Source organism: Herpailurus yagouaroundi, unplaced genomic scaffold (genome assembly GCF_014898765.1).
Source record: "Herpailurus yagouaroundi ecotype Mexico unplaced genomic scaffold, PumYag 141, whole genome shotgun sequence".
NCBI classification, from domain to species: domain Eukaryota; kingdom Metazoa; phylum Chordata; class Mammalia; order Carnivora; family Felidae; genus Herpailurus; species Herpailurus yagouaroundi.
Window position 1 is genome coordinate 38905738 of NW_024412396.1, and position 20137 is coordinate 38925874.

A 20137-nucleotide genomic window follows, 5' to 3' on the forward strand; every position below is an offset into this window, starting at 1 on the left:
GAAATTAAAGAAAGTTAAACCCAAAACTTGAGGCCAACAAAAATGTTATTATTTAGAGTATAGATTCTTGTGAGCAATAACCTCACAAAGTAGAGAGTCTTCAGAAAAACAATATCGGACTAGAGGTAAACCTTTAAAGATGCAGTATTGGGGCACCTGGGTGGCTCAGTCAGTTCTCTCTCTTCCCTCTCTCTCTCTCTGAAGAGTTCTCTCACCTCCCCTCCTCAAAATAAATTAGCATTATAAAGATGCAGTATTGCATTCACAAAGGCAAACTCATCCTGGAGACCAAAGTGATGGAAAATTAGAAATTGAGGTTTTGCTTTAAAGGAATGTTTAAATGGACGCCATGCTGGAGATGATTACCTAGCCATTTATGTCTTCAGCCCCTATGATCAGATGCCAGAATGCAAAATGTGCATTCTCTCTCAAAGGTGAGGGCCACAGGTCACCAGATATTCTCTTAAGAGTCATTGAATAGGCTGCCCAAGTACACATAAGGAAACTCAACAAAATATTTTCATTTCCACAACTGTTAGAAACAGAAAAGGAAAAAGAAGATGGGGAAACTGAGTTTCTTACAAAGGAAGTTAGGTCCTTTTAAAAAGGAAACATTTAGAGAATGGAGAGAAAACTAAAAGTAAACACAAGGCAAAGACACACAACCTGACGATTCTCCCAGAGAGTGGAAAACTTCTGCCCGGGGCCTCCAGAGGCCTAGGGAAGAAAGGAAGCCTGTTCGTGTGAAGAGCGTTCCAGAGTCAGCCAACAGGGTTAATCATATGATAATTCTAGATAATTCCACCTCACCATTCATGAAAAATGATGAAATTCTGGCCAATGCTCTTTGGGTCCTCAGTAGGAATGCGGGCAGGTCATCACGGTTGCCCATCCACAAGCAGACAGTCAAGGGAAACTTGCCGAGGAATACGAGTGAAGAAATTATCTTGAAAGTTTCTGAAGCACTAACATGACGTAAAACCTGAAAAGGGTGACTTAATGATATCTGGAAAGACAGTTACTGGTAGGAATGCCATTTATTCATCTTCAGTGGAATATCTCCGAATGGAACAATGGCATTTGACATGCAAAATGACAATAACGGAACACAAACACATGAGATAAGCAACAATTCATGGTGCCTCCGTGGTCAACAAAGCCGAGAAATGAGATGAAATGCCGAGCTCTAGACAGAGGTACTTCAGGCATCAGAGGCTGGGTGGTGTTCACTGCAGATCCATGTGGGTTAGGGGAGGAATAGGTCAAGGAGGGTTTGGCTCATCTGTGAATTCGGGGATGCAAGTTCAGCAACAGTTCTTGGCTTTGTTTTCTTAAATGTTTAGTTATTTTTGAGAGAGAGAGAGAGAAATAGCACAAGCGAGGGAGGGGCAGAGAGAGGAGGACAGAGGATCCAAGGGGGTTCCATTCTGACGGCAAAGAGCCTGATGCAGGGGCTCGAATGCACAAACCTCAAGATCATGACCTGAGCTGAAGTCAGATGCTTAGCCAACTAAGCCACCCAGGCACCCCTAGTTCTTGGCTTTTAACTTCCATGACAGGAGATTAAAATAAAAGCTACATGATTAATTTTGGTCACAATCTATTTTTTTTTTCTCCCCAGGGAATATTATGTCAAAATCTGAAGTTGTTTTGTGCATTTGTGCTTTAAATATGTTCTACCCCGGTAATTTCGTTGTGTCCTTGAGCTTCATGCTGCTATAGGCAGAGTGATTTTGTTGTATTTTCAGCCGTGTTCTCCAAGCCTCTCGGTGTATGCAGTTATCTTTGGTGAACACGGTCTGACCAGTGTTTTAGGGGACAGGAGGTTTGGGGCAATATGAGGAGATGGTCCCCAAGGCCCACAACTGAGTCTCACCCACAAGCCATATTAGCTCCCTGAGCTTCCCAATAACCCCGCACACACCAGTCTTCTTCAGACTTTATGTTAATTCTTTGCAGGAGAAAACAGTAATACTTTCATGGCATGATGGTATGTTTGGGGCAGCTTTGCAAACACACACCTAAAATTACCACCACCTGCCATGTTTTGAAGCAAGTTTTTGAAAGCAATCGGATTTTGTTCTCCTAGAGGAACCATGGGCAAGAAGAAGGTTAATGAATTCTGCATTCTTCTCATTGCCTGGCTTAAATTGTTTTTTGCTCTGAGTAAACAGTAATTACTGGCTCAGTCCATCTCAGCAGAATTTTATCCCAACTGAAAAGAGTCCATGTGCCTCCCCATGTGATCGCTACAGGGGAAATGATAGACAAGGGAAATAACTTTGGCTTTCTTACAACCTGCTTCTTATAGAATGGCTGTTCTATGTACGCTTTTGTAATTAATGGAATATTACTTCATGTACTCTTTAACCTTGCACTTTGTTTTATGCCATGTTCTGACTTTTACGTCATTAAATAGTCTTTTTTTCCCTTACTCTCATTTCTGAGTGATCTGAGGGTGTCTTCGTCAGCCACTTGAGAAAGGCCTCGGTTAGAATGAACTTGTCTAGCCCTTTGCTACTGAAAGGTGTGTCCCAGGATCCAACTGGCAGCATTCCTGTGGAGATAGTTAGCACTACAGAAACTTGGGCCCACTCCAGATCTAACGAATCCGAATCTGCATTTTTTTTCACGTTTTATTTATTTTTGAGAGAGAGAGCACAAGCAGGGGAGGGGCAGAGAGAGGGGGACAGAGGATCCGAAGCAGGCTCTGCTCCAACAGTAATGAGCCCCATGTGGGGCTCCAACTCACGAACTGTGAGATCATGACCTGAGCCAAAGTCGACCGCTCAACCAACTTAGCCACGCGGGTGCCCCCAAATCTGCATTTTAATAAGACCCATGGGCAATCTGTGTGCACATTAAAATTTGAGAGGTACTGATCTATGAGATGACCAAGTTTACCCTCTGTTTTTACATCCATGCATGTAGCTGCCTGATGAAGAAACCATCAGCTTTGCTTGTCTCTGTGATACTACCCTTTGGCTACTCCTTAAGCTAATATTTGAGTTGTTCATGTTTATTGGATGAATAAAAAAGGCTTTCCCGAAGTCCTTTCTTTTTCTCGTCATGTGCTGCCCAGCTGCACTAAAGGAATAAGCATATTTTGAAATTCAAAGCAGAAATTCAGAGCATCTGGTTTGAAAGATCTGAAGTGCTTCTGTTCTTAAAGGGTTTTTTTTTTTTTTTTTGGTGTTTATAAGAGAGAGAAAAAAATGCCCTCCAAAACTGTTTTCCAGAAAGAAATGAGAAAAACTCATATCACAGGAAGTTATAAAAATGAAGCTAAAACAAATTTCTGAAGCATAAACTCTTGGTGAAGCTTCTGTCTGCATTGCTTAAGATGGGAGCATGGTAGATACCACAATAAGGATGGACGACAGACGTGTCCTCTAAACAGAGCATTCCAGGGGCGCTTGGGTGGCGCAGTCGGTTAAGCGTCCGACTTCAGCCAGGTCACGATCTCACGGTCCGTGAGTTCGAGCCCCGCGTCAGGCTCTGGGCTGATGGCTCGGAGCCTGGAGCCTGCTTCCGATTCTGTGTCTCCCTCTCTCTCTGCCCCTCCCCCGTTCATGCTCTGTCTCTCTCTGTCCCAAAAATAAATAAAAAAACGTTGAAAAAAAATTTAAAAAAATAAATAAATAAAATAAACAGGGCATTCCACAGATTTATATCCTCAGTCCTAAGCACAGACAGACTTGCATTCATTTATTCAATGTATTTTTACTGAACATCACCGTGGACCACTCTTTTTTCCCCCCCCACACACCCCCAGTGTATAAGAGCTCTTTAAAAATTGTACACACAGGGGGCGCCTGGGTGGCTCAGTCGGTTAAGCATCCCACTGGATTTTGGTTCAGGTCATGATCTCATGGTTCATGAGCTGGAGCCCAGCACGGGATTGCGTGCTCCAGCACAGAGCCTGCTTGGGATTCTCTCTCTGCCCTCTCTCTCTGCCCCTCCCCCACTCACACACGCTCTCTCTCTCACAAAGTAAAAAACATTTTAAAAAATTGCATGTACATGCACACACACACACACACACACACACACACTGAAATGTATCATATTCAAATCCCATTGTTGCTGAAGAGGTCCTGAAGGCAAATTATACCTGCAAATGGCTTATTAATTTTCCGACTAGGGCATCAGCGATTCCATCCCAGAATAAGGACTTGATGCCATTGTGCAAACAGAGTCACTCAGGGACCGCCACCTCTGCAAAGGACCACCTCCTGCTTCCACTGTTGACAGAGTTCTGACTTTGGTGCTCAAAATCAGGGGTCCCTCTTCACGCTCTAGGCTGCAGGAACCCATTTGTGTCCCAAGATACTTTTAAACTGAAAACGCTTTTTTTTAGGTCGATTTATTTATTTTTGAGAGAGTGAGAGAGAGAAAGAGGGAGAGAGAGCATGTGCACAAGTGGGGGAGGGACAGAGAGAGAGAGACGGAGACAGAATCCGAAGCAGGCTCCAAGCTGTCAGCACAGCCCAACACGGAACTTGAACCCACAAACCACGAGATCACGACCTGAGCCAAAGTTGGACACTTAACTGACTGAGCCACCCAGGCGCCCCAACACTGAAAAGATATTTTAACTAGGACAGCTTTTACACGTGGGAGTAGTTTGGCTACCAAAGTGGTTAGCATTCTTGGAGGCGTCTAGTCAAATCCCAAAACAGAATACTACCAAAGATTGTTTTCATTATTGTAAATGTATTCCTGATTTCTTGCTCATAACCACTGGTATAAGCTGCCAAAAAGTGCTTCTTACACCAGGGACCACCACAGCCCTGCACACCCACCCTTCACTTCCTTCACCAGGCCACAAAGTAAAGCCTATTTTCTCTTCTTCATAAAAAACTAATAGAGGAAGAAAACTGGCATCAACAACCAATCTCTCGTCAAGAATCCATTTACTCATCATTTTTGAATGTTTGATTTCCAGTCCCTTCACGGCAAAGCTAATGGAAAATACCAGTCTGAGATATCTGAAAGCCTCCCCCTGTTGGAATAAAAACATTTCTACTAAATTAAGCACATTGAAATGATCAAGTGCTGAAGAAGAGAGTCCCCTACTCAGAGGCCGCCTGCTTCTACTCCTCCGCTTGTCTACGGTTTATGCCGTAGAGATTGGCATGAGCAGATCAATGGCACGTTAGTTCCTTTGGGCTCTGTCCTGAAGTTGGCTCAGGTTTTGTTAATGCTGAAATTTGCAGCCCATTTCAACTGGACTTTATTCTCATTAACTGATGTTTATGTTTCAATAGGGAAATGTTTCAGCACTAGCTTCCCGAGCTTGCTCAAGCAGGAGCTAAAAGCTGAACAAAATCTTCCTCTTCGAAGCATTTCCAACGTATTTGTAAGTGCTGATGATGTCTTAATTCCACTCAGTAAAATTGGCTCCCCGCCTCACCAATGTTTTAATTTTGATACGCAAATTTCAAGAGGGAGACAGAAGATGGAGGTTCAAAACATGGGCACCTGGGTGACTCAGTCAGTTGAGCGTCCAACTTTGGCTCAGGTCATGATCTCATGGTTTGTGAGTTCGAGTCCCTCATGGGGCTCTGTGCTGACAGCTCAGAGCCTGGAGCCTGCTTCGGATTCTGTGTGTGTGTGTGTGTGTGTGTGTGTGTCTGCCCCTCCCCTGCTTGTGCTCTGTCTCTCTCTCAAAAATAAATAACCATAAAAAAATTTTTAAAAAAAAGAAGATGGAGGTTCAAAACAGCCTGGAAGCTTGGATCATCTTCCTTAGACGGTGTACCTCACTGTAGTGTAGAGCCTTGGGAATCTCTGCATGAGCAACACAGTGAGGCCAAGAAAGCATGATCAGTTCATACATTTCCTGTAGAAAGAACCTACAAAGTCACAGGATTAAATTTCTATTTTAAGTGCATAGCTCTGCATGTATGCTTCCTCAAGATAATTGCCATTAATGGCAATTAATAATTCATCATAACCTTTTTTGTGTATGTATATTTTAAGTTTAAGTGAATAAATACTCTTTTAAGTAACTTCATGTTGCATATTATTTATGACTCAGGGATAGCTATATTTATTTCTTGCTGGTAATCATATCTTCCACGTCACCAAAAGAATATTACCATTCTCATCTTGCTGCTAAAGCAAAATTTCTTCTCTTTTGGGGAATGTTTATTTGTTTGTTTGTTTGTTGGGGAATGATTGTATTTGGGGTTTGAATGACTTTCCAGAAGCCCCAATGGTCCACAATCAAGGTTGAAGCATATAACTGATCCTGTATATTGGGAAGCCTTTAAAAAAAAAACACCTCGGGGCGCCTGGGTGGCGCAGTCGGTTAAGCGTCCGACTTCAGCCAGGTCACGATCTCGCGCTCCGTGAGTTCGAGCCCCGCATCGGGCTCTGGGCTGATGGCTCAGAGCCTGGAGCCTGTTTCCAATTCTGTGTCTCCCTCTCTCTCTGCCCCTCCCCCGTTCATGCTCTGTCTCTCTCTGTCCCAAAAATAAATAAATGTTGAAAAAAAAAAAAAACACCTCAATTATTCAGTATGCTAAAGAAATTGTACAGTTGGGGGAACTTAGAGTCAATTATAAAGCCAAAGAGCCTAGGAAATGTTTACTTTACTTCTGATAATGAGGACCAGGAACAGAGGAGACAGAGGAGAGAATAATCCCTCTAAATTCCTTAACACTAGAGACAAGTCTCTGCCATACACTATCAGTTACAGTGCTTTGCACCTGCTCCTTCTTTTCTCATCCTTTCTCTGTTTCTTTTTTGAGCTATTAGACATCACCTCTTCAGAGGTCTTCAGCGTCCTTTCAGATACTCTGGGATCACAACAACAAGGCACTAAGCCTTCTGGATCTCCCTGTACACAATTCCAAACAATCCCATTCATTAAAACAAAGGAAACTCATTGTAAAAGAAATGCCAGAAGGTTCATCTAGCAAATAACGACCAAAATTCTTCTACTCCAGTAAACTTTCACTAGTAGAAATTTTGCACAGAAAATAAAATTTGCAGAATTTGCAAAAGAATGGTTTCAAAGGTGCTTCTTAATAATTTGCTTTAATGTTTTGTAGAAAACTAAAAAGATAAGGCGTACATTATTTTATAGGAAGCATCTCCTGGATGAAGAATACAAGTAGTCCTCTGGCAAACTTTGTGAAATAACAATTATTAATTAATGCCGCATTGTTTTCAATTAGATATATACTTCATTTATTATCTCAGAAATGCTTTTTATTACATTTAAAACCTAAATAGCTTGAAGTGTTCACTGGGTCACTGCAGCAAAAGTTGGTACTCTCCGGGTGGCCCTTTCACTTCCCAATCAATGAAAGAAGAGAAGCATGACCTACTGGTTCAATCAATGGAGCTAATAAACCCAGAAGTAGAATGAGCTGTGAGAATTTATAGTTTTCATTCAAAGCGTTCCCATAGAAAAAAAAAATTTCAGGAAATCCCCCTTCTCCTCACCTTTTGTTATTGCAAAATAAACATATTTCCAAGAGTAAGGAGTTTCTGAGCATTTATCTAGAGCTCGCCTAAAGGCACTGAACCATCATCACTCTGCACCCAGTGCTCCCAGTGCCTGTGAAATCAGTTGAGAGCACATAGCCTTCACTTCCACAGCTGTGTCTTTGAATTTCCCTTCGAGGCTCCAATCCTTTTCTCCCTCAGCTCTCCTGTTGTAAGCTTTGATTTGGGCTACCGCAAAGCATGATCTTCCTAAAGGTTATACAGGAAATTAGAAAAAAATTGCCATCTCCATAAAACAACCCAAGCTTGCACTGAGCCACCTCCAGGAGGGGCTGCCAACACGCTAACCAATGGCAAGAGATAGTCTAACATCAATGACTTCAAAGACTTCCCCAAGCAGTAACGACTAGGAAGGAGCACTCCAAAAAGGCATCATGCTCTAGTGTTAAGAGTGTGCAGTGAAACCTGCACAGGCTGCCTATCAGCAGTCGGATCCTGGGCAAGTCACTTGACTTCTCTGAGCTTCGCTTTCATCAGGTGTAAGGTGGTAATGGTAACATGGCCATTCCAGTGACTAGGAGCATAGGCGACGCAAGAATTCAGAAGAATTAACAGAGAGGATCCTGCTCAGAGTGAAAAAAGTCCGTAAATGGTAATAATATTTATATCTTTATTTCCCAAACAGTGCCTTGCACAAAATTAGGGGTAATGAGTATTTGTGGGGAAAAAAAATATTTGTGGAAGTGAGGGATGGGGAAGAGAGATGGGGAGGGAAAGGGAGAGGGAAAAAGAGCTTTGAAAAAAGGTTCAAGGTTAGCATTGAGAGAGGTATTTCACTCTTTTTCTTTTATTTTTTAATTTTTTTTAATGTTTATTCATTTTTTGAGAGAGAGACACAGAGTGTGAGTGGGGAGGGACAGAGAGAGAGGGAGACGCAGAATCTGAAGCAGGCGCCAGGCTCTAGGCTGTTGGCACAGAGCCTGATGGGGGGCTCGAACTCCTGAACCGTGAGATCATGACCTGAGCTGAAGTCGGACGCTCAACCGACTGAGCCACTCTTTTTCATTAATAGCTTTTTTAGTTCTAATATATATTTATTGTAGAAGGTCTTTTAATACCAAGGACCAGGAACATCGTGGAATACTACCCAGCACCACAGGGCCTGCGGATGAGAGTCTTCTGATTGCTGTTGTGCTTGTGATGCCTGTTACAGCAATTACGTTTACCTTGCCCCTTAGAGCTACATGTCATTGCTGGGTCTCTGCTACTCCAGACCCACTCATCTCTGCCAAGACCAGAAAGCCTGGTTCCATGGCGGCTTCTCCCGCCTTCCACCCCAGTCTGCAAAGGACAACCGCCATGGAGCTTCACAGGTGCATTCCTTAGCACTTTAGCGAAGGGAGTCCATTGAACCTCCAGATGAACATAGCCACTGGTGAGTTCTCGGGTCTTATGTAATAAATCCATTCTAGCAGGCCCACTTCCTTGAGCCTTTTATCCTCAAATATCCTTCCAGGACAGTTCTGGCATCTTCTATCCATTAATATAAGCCACATTTCCCCCAAACTTTAAAGAGCCATCCCAATAGCGCACTGGGACCAGATCCATGTGCCCTGGTAAAGATGTTAAATGCTGATTCATGGGTCGACGTCCCCATTAAAAAGCTCTTGTTGGGGCGCCTGGGTGGCGCAGTCGGTTGAGCGTCCGACTTCAGCCAGGTCACAATCTCGTGGTCCGTGAGTTCGAGCCCCGCGTCAGGCTCTGGGCTGATGGCTCAGAGCCTGGAGCCTGTTTCCGGTTCTGTGTCTCCCTCTCTCTCTGCCCCTCCCCCGTTCATGCTCTGTCTCTCTCTGTCCCAAAAATAAATAAACGTTGAAAAAAAAAAATAAATAAATAAGCTCTTGTCCTGTCTTATATTCTGCCACCCTCCCCCTCATCCATTGAGATAAGAAAGTTTGACGCCCTCCAGGTCCATCCTCACTGTGTTCTACCCCATCTCTGTTTACGTTCATCAGGTCCTCAGGAAGCTTCAATGGAAGATCTTGTTCTCCCATCATACAGAGAGTCCTTCCCCAGTGGAGTCATCCTTAGACTTGACCTTAATTATCCATGAGAGGTCATGGGCAGTATTTGAGGAAGGCAGGTATTATCATATAAAACATCTTCTGTGGATGGAGACTCAGCCGGGTCTCAGCAAGGGGAGGCTGATCTCTCGCAAGGAGGAGTGGGCCCCTTCTGTAAGGGAACCTCAAGCTCATCCACTAATTGTCCCCATTCCAGGTCTTCCTGTCCCACTCCTTCCCTAGGAGGACCTTGACTTAAGGATAGAAGACGGCTGGGGATCCAGACTTTTCTTTTTTATTTTCTTTATTTATTCATTTTTAGAGATCGAGAAAGGAAGCAGAGGGGAAGGGCAGAGGGAGAGACAGAGAGAGAATCTCCACCCTCAGCACAGAGCCTCACGTGGGGCTCCATTCCACGCCCCTGGAATCATGACTGAGCTGAAATCAAGAGTCAGATGCTCGACCAACTAAGCCGCCCCCATGCCCCAAGCCTTTTTAATAATTCAGCTGCTCTCCGGCTTAGGTCTGAGGCCTGCTGTTCAGCACAGTCTTTCCTTCAGCTCCAGGAGAAGAGAGTGGCTTCAAATGTGGCTTTTACACCATCCCCTGAGTGCTTCGATTGTACTTAACAACTAACTAATCCCACAGTCCTGACAATTATCATTGTTCCCACATCTCTCCAATGTTAAAGATATTGATTAGCCAGTACATACCTTTCCATATGTATCCCGTCCCAATTCATCACAAGGATTCTTAGTAACTGTGATGCAACAGATGCCTTATGACTCTCACAGCCAACAATACTGCCTGTGGCATCTTGGCTAAGCACCCCAGAAGATAGCTATGCTGGACTTCACCCATCAGCCCCCTCAGACCCACTCTCTGCTCTTATTCAACTTCCTACCCAGGCTGAATATTTATGGACCGAATCAACGAGCTCCCGTGCTCTCCTCCTTCCCATGTACTTCAGCAGAAGATCAGGGCACAGAGCAGAGTGAGACTGGGTATCTTCTCCCCCACCTCCCTCCCTACCAGGCCTTGATTCCGGACCAGCTGGGTCCTAAGAAAGGAAGGTCACAGCTCTCTCTGGGGTCTGATGGTCACTTCCTCTTCTTCTCCTTCAGCCTAGGGATGTTCATTGCTTCTAAACAAGCATTCAGAGTGTTTTATCACCCCTTGTTGGTTTCCTTATCTCTGCCAGCACATTTATAAATAGCGACTCCATTCACTTGTCCTCAGTGTCTGGCTACAGTGTATCCCTCGTTTCCTGCCTGGCCCCTTACTCACGCTGTAGTCACTTCTCAAATTGTGGCAAACCCTTACTGCTTCTGCCCTTTTTCCCTAAGTTTCTTTAAGAAGCCGCCGCTTCTGGGGCGCCTGGGTGGCGCAGTCGGTTAAGCGTCCGACTTCAGCCAGGTCACGATCTCGCGGTCCGTGGGTTCGAGCCCCGCGTCAGGCTCTGGGCTGATGGCTCGGAGCCTGGAGCCTGTTTCAGATTCTGTGTCTCCCTCTCTCTCTGCCCCTCGCCCCCCTCGCCCGTTCATGCTCTGTCTCTCTCTGTCCCAAAAATAAATTAAAAACGTTGAAAAAAAATTAAAAAAAAAAAAAAAAAGAAGCCGCCGTTTCTGTCAGAAAAATTCTGAGGGAAGTTCTTAGGGATGGGTTGAAAACACTTGTGAGGATGGGTTGAAAACACTTGTGAGGTGTCACCCAGGGTTACTCCCAATCGCCACCTACTGTCCGGCCGAGATCCCAGGCTCCCCACTACTTTTTGTGTTAGAGTGTTTTGCCTAACAACAGATCTGCACTAAGGACTGGGGTGGACTTTGCTCCTGTTCTTTGTTCCCAGGTGTTCACCTCAGCATCCCAGTCCTTGACCGTGAACCCCAACAGTCACATTTCTGTTTTCATGAGGACTTTTCCAATTCCTCTCTCAAGGGGGGCTCCTGGCTCCCAGCTGGGATATGCCAAGGATGTGAGTCCAGATGGAGCCACCTTGGGACTTACCATATCCAGTCATTTGTCTGTGTCTCTTACTAAACGTGACATTCTAAATTCGTTTTGAATGTGCTTGCTATTGCTATTCCAAGTCTGTTAAAGACTAAAAAGACTTTTTTGAAAGTTTTCATGAATCCAAAAGACAAAGAACATGCTTTATTGGCATTAACACAGATTTTCCTGGCGTGTTGTGAAAAAAGGAACAGAGTTCATTTCAACCCTCAAAATGTCGGAATTAAAGACACTTGCACAATACCAGAGTTAAAAAAAAAAAAAAAAGTCACAGAGAATCAGCTGCTGTAAGATTTTAGCACAAGGCCTAGATGATCACGGACTTTCCCCCAAGCTAGCAATGCAGTTTTACCCCTATAAACATGCAAAATTTCCAAATTTAAAAAATTACAACTTAAATTTAAAATATGCTAAATGGGAAAGAATATTCGTGATTAATCATTTTGGCCATAGCTTTGGGAGAGCATCCCATGAGTCTAAAACCAGAGTTTAGTTCTGTACATTTTTAAACCTAAGTGATGGATCCAGTTCACATTTTCTCCTGAGTGTTGTTTCATTTTTGTTTTTGTTTTTGTTTTTATCACAAAGGGGCCTCTTCATTAAGGAGGAGCTTCAAGAATTTTGCTCTGGAAAAGAATCACCCAGAACCAAACACGTTTCAATTTGAGCTACTATCGCCCTCCTCTTTTTAATCTGAGCACTTTTTAACCTGAGATAAGTGCTCAAAGACGGAGGGAGTATTTTCTCTAAGGAAGCTTGCAATTGGATTTTCTTTGGGGGCTTGAGGACAAAGCCTTGGTTTTATTAATATCTGGCCCTTTGATCCTAAATCTAGTTGAAGACCAATTGTTAAATAAGAGATGGGAATTTAAAGACTTTCTAGACCCATTTCCTAATTACTCCCACTGCCCTTAAACTATTGGCGTATTATAAATCCAGATTGGAGGAGGATTGTGGTATATACAAATTATGTTCTGAGATTCAAGGCAAAGATAAATTAATTTGCAAGTGTGTGAACCAGAGAAATTATTTCAGCGAAAACACAAATGTTGTTTTGGATTTTTAGCATCAGTATGCTGCCTCTGGGCCTTAGGCCGGAGTTGGGCCTAAGGGAGACGGATAACCTCCTCCACAGGTGGTCAGAATTAAACAGTCCTTGAATCCAGGGGGTATAGCTGCTCAGGTTGCCCGTGCACCTGGGTCCGTGAAGCTCAAAGCTGCCAGCTGTGTTCTGTAGGCCACGCCAGCTTCAGATGGTCTCGCACTCCGTGGTGGCAGTGGAACAGGCCCCGCAGTCGCAGCGGACAGCCACGGGGTAGGTGTAGAAGGGGTCCACTCCAGGGGCGCAATTGGGCAGCTTGACCGTCACCTGTCTGGTCTCATTGTAGGTACAGACTCGATGATGGGCTTCAATGTAGGGGGGTTCCAGAATGGGCTTCTATCCTCACGGGTAGAAAACAGGGAACCCATTAGAACATGCCATCTTGTTTCTTGTCCTCCGTACCATTAATCACTTTCAGAAATTAACTCGTTAGTCATTTGTTTACTTGTGAATCTGTCTCTTCCCAACAGAAAGCAAATTCCTGAGAGCAGCAACCTGCTTTCTGTACCATATCCTGAGCTCCCAAAGAGCCCATGGCACATAGCAAGTGCTCAATAAATATTTAGCAAATGAATTATCCTGATCATTGCAAAAGCCTTCTGACTGGTCTCTCTTCTACCATCACCCCCTATGGTCAATTTACAGCACAGCAGCCCCAAGTGATTCTTTCAAAATGTAAGTCAGATTCCTCTCTCTTCTCTGCTCAAAGCCCCAATGATTTCCCATCTCACTCAGAGTAAAAGTCAAAGACGTTCAGCCTCAAGACCCTCCATCATCTTCCCCACCCCTGTACCCCCTGCTATGTCTCCGGCCACCCTGTCTTGCTGGCTTCCTCACTCTGCTCCAGCCACAGTATCTCCTGATTGTCCCCCAGATCCACCAAGAACAGCAGCGCCCCAGAGTCTTTGGCCTGCTATTCCCAGTGCCCAGCACATCCTTTCCTGACCATCTTATTTATAATCACAACATCCCACCTCCACACCCTGCCACTTCCCACCATCTTCCTGCTTTTTCTTCTGCATAGCACCTGTCAGTACCACGGGACATATTACATTATTTTATTAATTTGTGTTGTATTTTTCCCACTCTAAAAAGCAAATTCCATCACGACAGGGATTTTTTTCCCATTTTACTCACTGCTGCGCCTCTACTACTCAGAGTAGTACCTGTCACCCAGGAGGTTCTCGATAACTATTTGTTGATTTAATGACAGAAAACAGCAAGGCAGCTTCTGGAATGCCCTGTGCGCTGTTCTGATAATCAAAGGATTCACTTCCTGCCTTCAACTCTCGTAAATCTTGAATTCAAAGATAATTTCACGAAGAGCATATAGATCAGGAAATCAGCACAAAGTAGTAGTTAAAATCCCAAACCCTGTAGCGGAACCCCCGTCTTCCAATAATTCACCAATATGACCACCACGAAGGGGAAGAGAAGAGGCACCCACTATGTGTTCTCTAGGCCTTTTAGGAGACATGGAGTTGCTTTGGCCACCTGCATGCAAACCTACAAGAAAGGTGATATTGTGGACATCAAGGGAATGGGCGCTATTCAAAACAGAGTGCCTCACAAGTGTTAACTATGCCAAGACTGGCAGAATCTACGGTGTCACCCAGCAAACTCTTGGCATTGTTGTAAGCAAACAAGTTAAGGGCAATATTCTCGCCAAGAAAATTAATGTACGTATTGAGCATGTTAAGCACTCAAATTGCTGAGACAGCTTCCTGAAGTGCGTGAAGGAAAATGATCAGAAACAGAAGGAAGCCAAAGAGAAAGGTCCTTGGGTCCAGCTGAAGTGCCAGCCTGCTCTGCCCAGAGTAGCACGCCTTGTGAGAACCAGTGGGAAGGAGCCTGAGCTGCTGGGGCCCATTCCCTATGAATTCATGGCCATGAGTGTTGATAAATAAATAAATAACCAAAAGACCATGTTAAAAAAAAAAACAATCTCAAATACTGCAGTCAGACCCTTGACCTTGAGCCCCTGTTCTTCCACTTGCTGAAGACCTTGGAAAGTCCACTTGACTTCTGGAAGCCTCAGATTCCTCCTCTGTGAAACAAAATCTCTACTTCACAGCCGTGTTGTGGAGATACGGTAGGATGACATGCACACCGTACAAGGCCCAGCACCAAGTAAGTGCTCAGTAAATGTAATCTATTGTTCTTATCAGGGTAGTTGCAAGGATAAGTAAGTAACAATAAAAATAACAACTTACAAGCTTTCAAAAACCAACGCCTTCACCTGTATTGGGTAAATAAAATATGTTAAACGGAGGCCCCGGATGAACTTCTTACATGACTGTCGCGGGAATAATGGCTCTGCCTTTGACAAGGACTTCCATCCGATATCACTGCCTCCTCCTACTTTTCAGGTAGCATTTTACCCTCCTCAGTTTGCTGCACGTCCTCTTACCCTCAGTAATTTGGAATCTCAAGCAGGGGTGCCAGGTAAAATCTAAGACACTCAGTAATATCTGAATGTCAAGTAAACAACAAAATTTTTTTTTAGTATAAAGTATGGCTCTACTCATTGCATGGGTAATAAGATGCCTACAGATGCCTTATGACTCTCACAGCCAACAATACTGCCTGTGGCATCTTGGCTAAGCAGCCCAAGATAGGTATGCTGGACTTCACCCATCAGCCCCCTCAGACCCACTCTCCGCTCTTACTCAACCTCCTACCCAGGTTGAATATTTATGGACCGAATCAACGAGCTCCCGTGCTCCCTTCCTTCCCATGTGCTTCAGCAGAAGATCGGGGCACAGAGCACAGTGAGACTGGGGTATTTTCTTCCCTCCCCTCCCTCCCTGCCAGGCCTCGATTTGGGACCAGCTGGGTCCCAAAAAACAATTGCTGTTTATGTGACACTCACATTTAAGTGAAATCATGGTTTGGTTTGACTTGGTTTTTGATAAATCGGGCAACCCTAACCCCAGGCCGTGAACAAAGGCTCTTTTCAGCAATAGTTCCACCTTTGAAGTAAATCCAGCTGCTTTGCTGTCACAGACATCCTCATTTTCAGACATGCTCTCCAGTTAAGTTACCAAAAATAAGCACTTTATATCTCAGAAACTTTTAGATTACTGGGAAAATAAATCTTGGCCTCTTATCTTAAATTCTCTATACATAACCTCCCGGTACCTAGTACACTAAGGGCATAAATAAAAGCTGGCTAACATTAAGGAGAATCTTGTTGTCTAAAGGTCTTGGTGCTTCTATTTCTCCAGTGAGGACACAGTCCCTGACCTCCTGCGGGTGACGAGGATCCAAGTAAAGACATTCATCAATTTTTAAACAGAAGCGAAAACGAGCTGAGTTGAAGGAAACAAGGTTTGAAATGTAGGCCCAGAGAGAGTTCCAAAGACCAGAGAGATGAACTTCGAGTGGGGATAGGCATGGCCAGGCCGAGCCCTGAGTATGAAAAGATCCCAACCGCCCCCCACCCCCGACCCCCGCCCAAGTAAGTTTGATGTCAAGTCATAGCCACAGTATCCTTAGTAATTGAATTTTTATTTGGCTCTTAAGTCTCAAGCCCCTGGATGATGCAAAAATAAAGCTAATTAGGTGGAGTCGTTTTATGTAATTTGGAAATTTTGTCACCAGGACCCAATCCGTTTATGGGGCCATAATTTTATCTAAGTGACAGCAGGTTGCTCTCTGAGTCCCTGAATGGATGGCTGTTTTTTCCAATGGCAGTGTCCTCTCATAGTGTTCACAGACTTCTAAGTTGGCATCAATTAGGTTAAAAGATGTATGACTCCAGGGGCACCTGGCTGGCTCAGTTGGAAGAGTATCCAACTCTTGATCTCAGGGTCATGACTTCAAGCCCCATGTCTGGTATAGAGATTACTTAAGAAAATAAATAAACTTAAAAAAAAAAAGTGTATGCCTCCAGATAGAGGTCAATCCCACATAATTCAACAAATATTTATTGAAGGTCTTTTTCATACATGACACTGCAACAAGGGCTGGCAAAGGCAAAGGAATGAAACTCCACTCTCAAAAAACTTAAAACCTAGCATTGTGTGGTGGGGGAAAAAATAAGGCAACAGGTGAACACAAGTCAGGGGTGGCCAGCAACTCAGAAAACCTCTGGGGAAGGAGTTGGCACTGGACGCAAACATCAAAGAATTTATTTAATAATGACAGATAGACATGAGAAGGGACATGAGAAAAAGACCAAAAGTGAGATTTCATGAGAGGTGCTTAATAAACCTTTTCAAACTCAGTCTGACAAGACCAGGGCTCGGAATATGTACAGACCCCAGGAAAACGGGCAGACTTCATATTGCTGAAGACCTCGGAAGTTGGTTTTGGAATTTGCAGTAGTGGGGAGTCATCTAAGGTTTCTGAGCCAGGGTGATGGTTTTTGAATCAGAGCTTGTGCTTAGTAACCAAGCCAGGCCTCAGTAGAAAGAGTCAACAGTCACTCTGCCGTATGATGGGATAGGGTGCTAAATGGGCCTCTTTTCTGCTCACCTGGCAAACATCTCCTCATCTCAGCCCAATAGGGTTCGAACTTTGTCCAAGATTTGTATCCTCATTTTTAATGCGCTGCCTCTTAAAAGGCTGGATATCATTGAATACAAAGGGACTTCGTGGATCTGTGGATGATAATCCCTGAGGTCCCTAAGAATTGCAATGGGGAGTTGGGGCAGGGTGGGGCTGTGCATGAGCCACTGAGGGAAGAATTGAGGACCTGCCCTCACCTGCTAGATAGTCCAAGGCCTGCCTCTTGGTGACTGGCTGGCCGTATCACAGGTAGAGGAACATAGAGAAGTGTGGGTTACATGCTTGAACCAAGGATTTATCCCTAACTTTCTACTGACTGTCTATGTAACTTTGCAGTCATTTACTCCTTGAATTTCTCCTGCCATCTGTAAAATGGATAGAATAATAGCACATCATAACCCCCTAAAGATGATTCCCAAATATACGACACTGTGTAAAATAAAAATATTAATTTTATCAGTGCTTTGTTACAGGGGCAAGATCACGCTTCTTTCAGATTACTTTTGGAGAATGCTAAATAATTGTTATTTTAAAGAAATTCCACAGAAATGCCCCACTCTACCTCATTTTATTTAAAAAGTGAACACTTAGGATTCAACCCGGGCGGCCGACCCTGAAGGCTTTGCTACCTGGGCTTGTCTTGAGACTCACCTCCCAGGTCTCACAGCGGCCCCAGCAGGCATCCGTAGTGATCCGAAGGCCCCTGCAGCCAGGCTTTTTGGCCAGGAAAGTAAACTCCCTCACGGCACAGCCCACAAAGGTGAGCAGGTTCCCACTGGACGTGCTGAGAACACAGCTGCAGCCAGCTAGGAGGAAGAGGGCCATGGGGCCGAGGAAAAGGTATGCCAGCTTCATGGCGTTCCTTCAGAGAGGGAAAGGGAAGAGAGTTTATTAACAGAGCCAGCGTCCTTCCAGGGGGCGACCAATGATATGATGGTCATTGTCAAAGGCACCTTGCTCTTAGCATTTCGGAAGAAATGAGCCAAGTATGTGTAAAAGCCCACAGACTCCAACACAGGTGCCCGAATTTTCTTCTCCCTGACTCCAGTATGGTTTCCATGGACTCCTTGTGCTCATTAGACACCCAACCCTCCCAGGGCATCCTCAGGCTTTTCCTTGTTGCAACCCAACTGCTGGACTTAACTTATGTGTTCAAGAAGTTTGTTCCAATGGTCTCTTCAAAATAAATTCAAAATATGAGTCACACCAAAAGTAATGCATACCCTAACATAACACATGAAATTATTTACGCTCAGATCTAGGGTACTTGGTGCCATGTTACCTGCCTACACAAAATTACACTCTCAGCGTCGTGGCTGGAAAATCGGAGGGGCGTAGATAAATGAACACTGTATGCCCCAGATGTATGGTTACTAACCCAACCCACCATAAAACATGGGTACGCACAAGATATTATGAAACCTGGCACCTGACTTGGCGGCATCATAAAAATGTATCGTATTAGCTACCAATTGCCTCCGCTCTATGCCTCCCCTGTAATAGGCACCCAGTTGTGATTCAGTTTAAACCTACATATTGGAAAGCATTAGAAGTGTTTAAAACATAATCCCAATTTACTGTCAGGTCTATTCTTTCTGGGTCTTGGTCATTTTCTGTGCTTTTCCACGAGCCAGAATCATTCCCTTCACGTTTGGCCCCCTGGACAGAGCCTACCTGGATGTTAAAATACGAGTGGACACTGCATTTGTGGAACATCCTCAACTTGTTGTTGCTTAAAATCATTCATTACTGCTGCAAAGTTATTTACTTTGAAATCTGATCTCTCGGTCTGATGCACTTCTACCGATCCACTTCTGATCTGTCACCTTAGCAGGGTTCTTCAGACTTCCCTTCTGGTGGAATGAAGTTACAAATATGGAGAAGCACTTACCTGATCTTGCTGGAGCTAACTCCTTTTAAGGTTCACACTTGCACCCAAGATTCCTGAAAATCACGATGAGTGATAGAAGATTGCTCTGGGTAAATGTCTCTACCCTCTGTCACTGGGCTGCTTGACTGCTCAAATATATAGGAAGGGTCTTGTCAATCAAAACAAAAGAGAGGCAGATCCCTACAGGAACCACTAAACACATCAAAGCCTTGGGATAGAAAGCCAGTCTCTATTTTCCAAAACTGATTAACTTACAGGGTGTTGTTTTGTTTCTTAACATCACCTGCTGAAACAGAAAGTTACCTTGGTGGGTGACATAATCCTAGGGAAACAGTCAAAAGTAGTTCACCTGGTTCTCAGGGGAACAAATGCACTGGGGCAAGATGGATTAATTTCCCTTCACGGGCACCACAGCTTTTCCTTCGAAGCAGGAGTCAGTTACTAGCAGCTGACAGCAAACGCTTTCCCTTAATTCACCGAACATTTCAATACATTGAAAATAACAAAACGATAATTCTTCCTGGAAAGAACACAGGATCACTAACTGAAAGGGTGGAAACCAAAAGGAAGAAACCTTTTGAAAGTCTTAAAATCAGTTAAGTATTAGATAGTATTAACACTTTAAAATGAGTCATATAAAAAAAAGTTTGAATGTTTGATGTGATTACCTTCTGGCATGGGAATTAAAGATGATTTTTCATTTCTTTCATATGTTTTTCAGCATGTTTCGCATTTTCTACATTGGGCAGCTTTTGTAACAGAAAATCAATTAATATTGATACTTCAGGAATTAAAATAAACCAATAAGTATACATTTGTGCTGCATGTAATGATATTGAATGGTGTCCTAATAGACATATTTCATTAGATTTCTGGCTCTGGAAAGTCTAAGAATGAAAGAGTATTCTTTATGAGCATGGGACACAATTTCTGTTCCAATCTACAACAGTAGCATACAAATGGATTAAAAACCTCGTTGGTCATGGCATTATTCTGGGTGCTCTAAAAAATAAATGAAGCAGACATCATCCCTGCCCTTAGGAGTTTACATATCACAGCAAATAATGACATAGCCAGAGACATATAAGAAGCACATTA

The 20137-nt window shown here is 43.9% G+C and overlaps 1 protein-coding gene and 1 pseudogene across 1 annotated transcript; one reads left to right on the forward strand and one right to left on the reverse strand.

Annotated features, from left to right (window-relative positions):
- Positions 1 to 12216: 12216 nt before the first annotated feature.
- Positions 12217 to 19282, reverse strand: GPHB5 (glycoprotein hormone subunit beta 5). The gene is made up of 3 exons (XM_040477341.1): positions 19040 to 19282; positions 17800 to 18010; positions 12217 to 12972 (listed from the first exon to the last, which is right to left on the reverse strand). The coding sequence occupies exons 2-3, from the start codon at positions 18001 to 18003 to the stop codon at positions 12784 to 12786; spliced, it is 393 nt and encodes a 130-aa protein (XP_040333275.1). The 5' UTR covers positions 18004 to 18010; positions 19040 to 19282; the 3' UTR covers positions 12217 to 12783.
- LOC121031348 (60S ribosomal protein L21-like) lies at positions 13730 to 14543 on the forward strand (annotated as a pseudogene).
- Positions 19283 to 20137: the final 855 nt, after the last annotated feature.

What these genes read in the sequence shown, in the direction of transcription:
- GPHB5 (XM_040477341.1), bottom strand. Translation starts at nt 18,003, where the DNA reads ATGAAGCTGGCATACCTTTTCCTCGGCCCCATGGCCCTCTTCCTCCTA. An exon ending in GCCGCTGTGAGACCTGGGAG is followed by an intron (nt 12,973 to 17,799) that starts GTGAGTCTCAAG and finishes CCGTGAGGATAG; the next exon opens with AAGCCCATTCTGGAACCCCC.